The following is a 9594-nucleotide window of genomic DNA, read 5'->3' on the forward strand; positions in this document are numbered from 1 at the left end:
CATTTACCAAACACATATATCCTATCACATGTCCCCTTTCTCGTTCCAACAATGTCCGCATCATTTTACAATATATGAGACTGGCCTTATTTTTACTTTTACTTAATGCATTCCTTTGGCAATGTTGTTTGTTATGTGTCCGTTGGGAGGTACGACAGTCACGATTCGTTGTACGAAATAATTATAATTTTAACATTGTCGGCGTGCCGTTGCTTTACGAAGTAAGACCTCATAAACACCGATTTATTTTAGGCAATAAAATTTTGTACCAAAAAGCGTCGATTTCAAGCAGAAAAAAAAATTACTGAGAGCATGTACCCCTCTGTTGCCCCGCTGTCCATAACGATGCAGGCGATGCATAGCTATTGGCCAAGATTTGATTACTTTTGCAAATATATTACACGCTGGTTGCATGGCCATGTGCTATTTCCGTGTTTTCATGCACTTAGGATCGAAGAAATACCTTCCTGCATAAGAAACAAAAAGCTTGCGTCCCCCGTCTGGGGGTTCAGGGTGGGCAAATGCCGGACGGTCACTCACGCTTCTCGCACCAGTGGCCGTATCGACCCGGCGGACAGGAGCGGCAACCCTTGCCCTCGCTGTCGCATTCTTTGCAGTGCTTGAGCTTGGGGCAGACTTCATTCTTCTTGAGGTTGTTGCACGGCAGGCATTTGACCTTCCACCGGTGGATGTAGAGACACCTGCGTATAGAGAACGGGGGACGGCATCATCGGCAATTCCCCCAATCGCATTCGATTGCAAAGACACGCCGTGAAATCGTACGAAAACATGGAAGCAAGGTGCGAGGAATTGTCGCGATTGTGAACCAGCTGCGGTGCCCACCACGAACGGAAAATAAATGGGGACACCAGTTAGCGTTCACGGCGCTAACTTTCACGGTGTTCGGACATGTCCCGTTTCATCTCCTCTTGACAATCGCCACAAAATAATGCCTGGAAGCCGCCTTCTTGCCGATCCCTAGTAGGAGGGAAAAGTGGCCGATCAGGGACGGAGTGCGCCGAAGAGGCACGATCTCTCCAAAATTGAATGGCCCAGATTACTAGTACAAGCATTAAAGCGCAGTGGCATCCAAAGTAGTGTATTTTTTAGAAGTCCTTGCTTCCATGAACAGGGCTTGAACCTACGCTTGCTTGAACATTGTTTAAAGATTCCGCTCTATGCTCAGCTCACCAGGAGCCTCACTGTGACACCAACACTACAGGAGACGAGACACCACACCTATCAAGCAAGAACAGACACACACAATCCGCTGTGAGATGACAGACCGGTACATCAGCAATTTCAAAGGTACGCCTCACTGACAATTTTGTGGTCACCATCACCATAAACTTCAACTCCAGCCTGTTTCGTGAAGAGGAATCACTCGGTTAATAATCACTACAATGCGCACATTCGAGTGACCAATCCGTGCCGCCAAGAAAGTTAATTCGGCATATTCTGCAAAGCAGAACGCCGTGCTTGCCTTGCGTGATGTCACTGCGCAGATGGAACTCGTGCGTTTAATACCTTCATTCTGCGGAATTTCATTGTCGGCGGTATAGGTTGGTCAATCGAGTTCATTGTGTCGAAGCTTAACCACGGAATCGCCTCGTAGTTAACTGAAGGACAAAGAGTTCTCCGAAAAGCTTCGACCCACCTCTGGCGTGAGTTCGTTGAGCGAGTTTGAGGTACCTACTGGCCCAGACAACCTGCATATCGAATCTCAAAGTGATCAATGTTTCCGCACTACCTCCCGCAATCCCTCCTTTTCCCTGAAATTCCCTACGTCTGCGGCAGCTGGACCACTCCCAGGAAAGACCAGCCACTTCTCCTGCAATAGATCCCGGCAATCTTGGAGCTCCGCAAATTTTTATGCTATTCAACCGTCAGAGTAGCTGCAGACCACAAGTGACCGCACAGCTCAAAGTGGAGTCCTTAGAGTGAGGTCTTCTTTCCCTCTCCCTCTTCCTCTCTTTCCAAAATTTTTCACAGCCTGTTTGGAGGAAGCCCGGTTGGGAAAATTCAGGGGTACAAGTGAATGGAGGAATTTGCAGACTGACGTATTTTTCTCAGTTAATCAGGAGAACAAACACAGAAAAATGATAAAGGAGCTGCACTCAGAAATTTTATAAGATTTGATTTGATGTGATTTTTTATTTCTTGGCAAAAACCAAGGGGAGGCTGAGACTAAAGGCGAACGTGGCCTGACAGAGGCCTCCGCCACCCTATTTACAGCGTACATAACAACACGTCTGTTCACAAATTTAAGCATGATAGCACAATCGTAATAGCGAAATAGCACAAAGCGAAGTCATTACTACACTTCTTATGTATTATACAAAGCATAGGTCTCAAATTCACAAAGGGATCACAATGTACACATAAACGCAATAAATCGTACGCATGAACTTTCATGAGTTACACTACTATGCCACAATTACGTATTAATATATTTTTGTTTGTAATTGTTTTTAATTTCTACCTTTAGGGGAACATGTAGACATTTACTTCGAACCCTTAATTATATAACAGTATTGCGAGGGTTTTGCTTAAGTAACACTTCTTTTACCAGTTTTTTAAACGTAAGTTCACTGGCGTCCAAGTTTAGTTTTTCTCCTAATTTATTTAATATTTCAGTTGACTGGTACAGGAAAGATTGCTCACCATAGTTGGTTCTTACTTTTGGAGTGTGCCGTATTGTATGCCTGAGTTGGTAGCCAGAAGATTTATTGTTAACTTGATTGTGGGTCTTTTGCTTATAAATGGTGTGCAGAACCTTCATGTAATAGATTTGGTCAGCTCGAAGCATTGAATATTCAGTAAATAAAGGACTTGTCCTCAAATCTGCGTAACAGCCACGAAAATCTAAATATATGCACAAAGTTCTTTTGTGCAATACAATGAGCCTGTTATAATTAGTTTTAGTTGCGGTGCCCCACACCAAAATCCCGTAGCATAGTTTCGAATAAATGAGAGCATTGTATACGTTTTGTTTCAACCATAGTGGTATCAAATGGCCGATTCTATATATGAGACCTATACTTTTAAAGAGTTCGGAGGACAGGTGAGCAATATGCGTATTCCCCGAAAGTTGTTCTTGATACCAAACACCTAAGAACTTCTGTTCTGTCACTCGGTTTACCTTGGTTCCGTTGAATATAATGGGGATTTCTTTCTCGACATTTTTATTGTACGGCTTAAATATCATGTAAGTTGTCTTTGTAGCGTTAAGTTGCCATTTATTATCTCATATCCAATGTGATAATTGTTCCAAGTAAACATTTACCATTGAGTGAAGTTTAATTATGTTATCAGATGTGAAGAAAACGTTCGGGTCATCCGCATACATTACAAGTTCTTGCGGACCTTCTCTATTTATGATGTCATTTACATAAACTATAAACAGTAATGGGCCTAACTTGGAGCCTCGCGGGACACCTTGTTTTAGCTCTAATATGTCTGATGCAATGAAATTCAGTTGAACAAACTGCTTTCTTTGAGTCAAGTAGCTTTTTAAAAGGTTACCTGCCACGCCACGTATTCCATACCCTCTCCAATTTATTTAGCCAAATATTATGTTCTATCGAATCAAATGCTTTTTTAAGGTCTAAAAACAGTCCAATTGTGAACTGCCTGTTTTCAATGTTTGCAATTATTCTATCTTTAATGTACAGTAATGCTTGCTCTGTTGATTTAGATTTTTGGAAACCATATTGGTACTTGGAAATTACATTGTGTTTAAGAAAGAAAGTCGATAGTCTATTATAGATTACTCCCTCAAATACCTTGGGAAAAAAAGATGAAAGTTGAATACGAAAAAATCAAAGTTAATACTGCAAACACGAGCAGAAACTGTTACCTCCAGCTTAAGTAATAAAATGCCACGTGAGGGCGTGAATACAACTATATTGAACAGGTCTTCAGTGTTTACACGGACCCCGGGAAAGAAATGTCAGTATGGATTGAGAAGGCTCTTGAGAAGCACGTTAAACTATTGAGCAGTAGGCTACCTCCACCACGTTATTACGACACCATATACGAGCAATGCATGTGCCGATAGATCGCTTATGGGTCAGAACCTAGGCGCTTCACTTACTGTTTCACGGGCAAGTGCAGCGTGTAACCGGGCGTGCCACATTGGCAGCTGAAGGAGGAGTGCCTGCACACACCACGATTGTAGTGCTTGCTTGGTGCAGCCACGGACAGCCAAGAGGCCACGAAAAGCGCCGATAGCAAGTGTCTCCTCATGGCTTAAGCCTGTAGACGACACAGTGCCACCTGTAAGGAAGCGTGAAAGGAAATCCGACGGCGCGTCCGTAGAACGCCCAGGAGCATTCTGTTGACCCTAGGCACGCGTAGTTAGATTAACGCTGGTCTAAGCTAGCAGCAAAAACGAAGCTCACTTCTCTTAATTAAGCAGAAGACTCCATAATGGTAATCTACGGCCAGATTTTGCCGGTAAATAATGCCGATCATGTTTGATTGATTGATTGATTGATTGATTGATTGATTGATTGATTGATTGATTGATTGATTGATTGATTGATTGATTGGCTGGTTGGTTGATTTATCGATTTATTGATTGTCTGGCTGGTTGATTGATTGATTGATTGATTGATTGATTGATTGATTGATTGATTGATTGATTGATTGATTGATTGATTGATTGATTGATTGATTGATTGATTGATTGATTGATTGATTGATTGATTGATTGATTGATTGATTGATTGATAAGAGGAGGCGTATGAAGCGTCAAGACTGAAGTGAGGCTGGGAGAGAAAGGGCAGCGCAGAATTCTTGCTTCTGGAGTGAAAGCTGCCCTACCTCACTGTGCGCACCACACTCTGGTAAGAGAGATTAACATGTGGGTATGGGAGAGCACCAATGGCACAGACGCTGCTGAAACCTTTCCTGCTCTACGTAGAGTTGCCGGCTGCTGCCTTGGTACCGCCTGCAGCCCATGCGTAGTTACCTCTTGCCTCATCGCCCAAAGCAACTGTTCTTCCTCCCGTCATCCTGCCATCTACGGGCCACGAGCATGCACTCGCAGTATCTTCGCTGGCGCAACAGGGAACTTAACCACCGCCAGCATCCAGCGCAACAACTATAATTAGGCGGATGCTGCTCCTTGTCGTCAGTGGGCATGGGAAGGCAGCAATGGCACAGACGCTGCTTAAACCTTTCCTGTTCTATGTACAGGTTGGTCCTGCTTCCTCACTTTTTTGTAAAAAGAACAGTAACAGGTGCTTGGTGCTCATCTCATGCCCACATACTATGTGACTGTTGGTTACCGATTGTGTGCTTGTACCAAAATTGTTGTTTATGTCTGGTGACATTGAGTTAAACCCCGGACATATGAAGGAAGTGCTAGCTGCAATACACTCTCTAGAGCAAAAAAATGAAAACTAGGCAAACAGAAGTTATGGCAACACTAAACTAAGTCAAATGCAGGCAAAATGTATTGGAAGAAAAAGTGCAAGATATCAACTTACGCTTTGCAGCGACCCGCCGCGGTGGCTCAGTGGCTAAGGCGTTGCGCTGCTGAGCACAAGGTCGCGGGTTCGATTCCCAGCCGCGGCGGCCGCTTTTCTGATGGAGGCGAAAAGCAAAAACGCCCGTGTGTACGAGATTTCGGCGCACGATAAAGATCCCCAGGTGGTCAAAATTAATCCGGAGCCCTCCACTACGGCGCGCCTCATCGCCTGCGTTGCGTCGGCGCGTTAAACCCTACAATCAATCATCAATCAACGCTTGGCAGAGGTTGAAAAAAAGTCGCCCCGCTTGAAGCTAACAACACTCTAGCAATCGAGCACCTTATGTCTGAGGCAGTAAAAGGTGAAAACCCGCCACGGTGTCTCTCTGGCTAAAGCTGTGCTACTGAGCACAAGGTCGCGGGTTCGATTCCCGGCCGCAGCGGCCCCTTTTCTAATGGAGGCGAAAAGTAAAAACGCCCGTGTGCACGACATTTCGTCGCACGTTAAAGATCCCCCGGTTGTCAAAATTAATCCCGAGCCCATCCACTACGGCTCGCCTCATCGCCTGCGTTGCGTCGGCGCGTTAAACCCTACAATCAATCAATCAATCAATCAATCAATCAATCAATCAATCAATCAATCAATCAATTAATAAAAGGTGAGAGCGTTTCACCACAATCTCGACTAGACGACAATGAAGACGGTTTTCGTAGAGATAATCTAATTTTTCACGGGATCGATGATAACCTACAGGAAATATGGGCACAATCTGAAGAAAAAGTACTGTGCCTTTTGTTGGAGCACTTTTCCTTGGAACTACCGGATGAAGCAATTCCTCGGGCCCATCGGTTCGGCAGTTTTGTTTCTAACTAAAACCGCTCGATTGTTGTTATAATCAGTTCCTTTAAAAACAGAAAAAAGTTCCTCTCACAGAAATTAAAACATAAAAATACGAGCGTTTACGTACAAGCTTTTTGTAAGGAGACACGGCTAATAAGAAAATCTTTTGGATTTTGGAAATGCATCTGGGCAATCCTACAGCTTCGCTTCAAGAGATTCCTTGTGCATAAGAAATGCTACATGTGTTGCCGTCAAACTGATGGAGTGTGTGAAGTTGAAACGTTTAAAGCGCATTTTTCTGATAGCGGCGCACTCTCGCCCACAACCACTTGCTGCTACCACATTGGCATGCGCGGCCGTCCAGGCACAAAAACAGCGATGCTGCAATTGTCAGTTTACAAATATCAGGAGCATCAGTATAAACGAGATGAATTATCAGCTTTCATCGACACGGGTGACTCGGACACCATTGTTCTGACGGAAACTTGGTTATCCGCACAAGTAAACAACCGCGAGCTATTTGCGTGCAAGAACGAGTACAGCATCTATCGATGTGACCGCGGAACACGCATAGGGGCTGCCGTGTGGATAACTGTACATAGAAGGATAGAATCATACATTTTTGCAATTTCATCACCTTTTGAATTTCTATGCATTCCAATACGTATTAACCATAGCGTTACAATATTCTGTGTGTGCTATCGGCCACCTTACGCTGGGGATTCTTCTTGTTATGATTTTCACGACGCTTAAGCAACGTCACTGGTAGGTTTTCGAGAGCCTCAGTATTTCTTCTATGCGATTTTAATTTTCCCTGTATTTTGTGGCACGATTCCAGCAGCATCGTCACAACTGGGTCAGCCGAATGCCCTTTTCTTGATGTAAGCTCAACTTTCAACTTGTCTCAACTCGTTAAAGAACCCAGTAGTATAACCAGCTTTACAGCCAGCATTGTCGACCTAGTATTAATAACACGACCTGAATCTGTTTCGTCACTAAATGTTCTTCCCGGTCTAAGCGATCACTCTGCTGTTCATTTCACAATGTCATCTCGCCTAACCGCAATCTTAAGCAGTACAAATTTATAAGAAACTGCAAAAATTAAAAAAAAACGAATTTTGAGGCCATTAATAATGAACTAACTTCTTTTTCAGATGAATTTTTCTTTCCTTTTGGGACCGCTCTCTTGACGACAATTGGACGCTCTTCAAAACAGAAGTTCAGGCACTTCTGGGCAAATATATTCCCCTAGTTTTGGTGACATTCAAGAGAGCACCCTATTTCAATATTTTCTTGCAAAGTTTGTTGAACAAGAAGAACGCATCTTTCGTAAATGTACACAACCCACCTTGCGTGAAAGATGCACGTTTTATCAATCAGCCGCTAATGAATACCGGCGTGCTCTCATTGCAGGAAAACAAACCGTTTTCAGAACAGGCTTCCCTCACTCTTAGCAACCAATCCAACCAAATTCTCACGAGTCTTCAAGAAAAAGACCACACGCGATATTAGTTAAAAAATGGCAGCATCTCCACTCCGTGGATGATGGCGACAGTGCGGAGTACGGGGACTCGAAATGACATCCAAGTTACGCCCCGAGTGGCATCCGATTTTCTCCCCGACCGTCATTTAATTTGAACCGTGAGTTACACCTTTATTATTCCCTAAATGAAACTGCAACTCACGCACAAATCGAATTTCGCTTGATGGTGGTGTGCGCACGGATGGACGCGGACGGACATTGGGAGGTCCTAAGGTACACCGTTTGACTCTCGGGTACACACTCATGGTCATAGCCCAATGAGTAAGACGACAGACCCTAACTCTGTCTGGTCTACCAGATACAGGCTCGAAATCTGCTGGGGCCTGTGTGATTTTTTGCGATTGCAAATGCTATGCTCCCGGACGCGGACGGAGTTTGTGCGGTCCTAAGATACTCCGCACCTAAAAACTGATGCAGGTTGTCTAATACCACACCAAAAGTGTTGCGTACATTTAAATAACACCTTCTCGTTATCTTTGATTAATTCAGCTTCTACTGTCCTCACGGATTTCCGTAGTTTCCTTTACCCACGTATATATTCTAGTATCATCGACTGGGCGCTCATTACTAAATTTATAAAGCCAAGGCCAAAGTTTCATCCTGAGAGGGCGTAGATGGTATTAACTACAAATTTTTGAACAGCACGCTAGTGTACTCCTCCTTAATCTTGTCCTATAACTTTTCGCAATCATTGCTGTGTACCGCGGTGCCTATCGATTGGAAGGTTGGGAAGGTTGTTCCAGTCCACAAGGTCGGTGATACTTACTGCCCTCGGTATTACAGGCCAAGTTCCCTAACCTCGATCCCTTGTAAAATTCCACAACATATCATTTATGCTAATCTGGTAGACTTCTTGGAGACTAACTCTGTTTTCACCCAATAACAGCACGGTTTTAGAGGAGGAGGAGGAAGTGATCGTTGGGGATGGGTGAAGGGGAGATAGGGTTTTCGTAAACACTGCTCATTCGAAACTCAACTGCTAGCACTTACTAATGACTTGTTTTCTGCTCTCGGTCGTTCATCACTAATTGACTGCATTTTCATTGACATTGCGAAACCATTTGACACTTTTCCTTACCATTTACTTCTCCTGAAACTAAGTAAACTTAACATTGCAAGCAATGTCCCAAAATGCTTAGAACACTTCTAAATAATCGAACCCAGTGCGTGACAGCTAATGGCTACGATTCGGATCTTTCCCCAGTAGAGTCGGGTGTCCCGCACGGCTCGGTACTCGCACCTCTCTCTCCTTTTCCTGATGTATATTAATGACCTTCCTGAGTCCGTGAATTCGCATATAAGGCTTTTCGCCGATGATTGCGTGGTCTACCGAGAAATTTGTATCTTTTCTAATATTTCTGCCCTTCAGTATGATCTTAATTACGTATCTAATTTATGTGACACTTGTTTATTGCAACTTAACAATGGTAAATGCAAATCTATGAGAATAACGCGAAAAAATATCACAACAGCCATCACGTACTTTCTTAACACAGTGCCCCTAGTTTTGAGTGCACAGCTACAAATACCTTGGCGTCCATATTACTAACAACCTCTCCTCGCAAACGCACGTTCATCATATAACTAGGAAAGCAAATCGCATGCTTCGTTTTCGTCGCTGGAACGTCTCACTCGCACCCAGCTCACTAAATCTGCTCCTCTACAAAACACTTGTTCGGTCCAACTTATAGTATGCCTCATCTGTGTGGGACTCGCAAACTGCCTTATTAATAC

General features: G+C 43.8%; 1 protein-coding gene across 1 annotated transcript in view; it reads right to left on the reverse strand.

Moving 5' to 3' along the window:
• The window catches only part of LOC144146423 (clotting factor C-like), a 34175-nt gene extending 29927 nt beyond the window's left edge, over nucleotides 1–4248 (reverse strand). Inside the window, exons 1-2 of the mRNA XM_077678377.1 lie at nucleotides 4097–4248; nucleotides 541–701 (exon numbers count right to left, since the gene is read on the reverse strand). Coding sequence (XP_077534503.1) covers nucleotides 541–701; nucleotides 4097–4248 — 313 coding nt within the window. The remainder of the gene's footprint in view (nucleotides 1–540; nucleotides 702–4096) is intronic.
• Nucleotides 4249–9594: the final 5346 nt, after the last annotated feature.

This window comes from Haemaphysalis longicornis, unplaced genomic scaffold, assembly GCF_048455015.1.
Source record: "Haemaphysalis longicornis isolate Haplotype H1 unplaced genomic scaffold, Haemaphysalis longicornis Haplotype H1 scaffold_7, whole genome shotgun sequence".
Classification (NCBI taxonomy): domain Eukaryota; kingdom Metazoa; phylum Arthropoda; class Arachnida; order Ixodida; family Ixodidae; genus Haemaphysalis; species Haemaphysalis longicornis.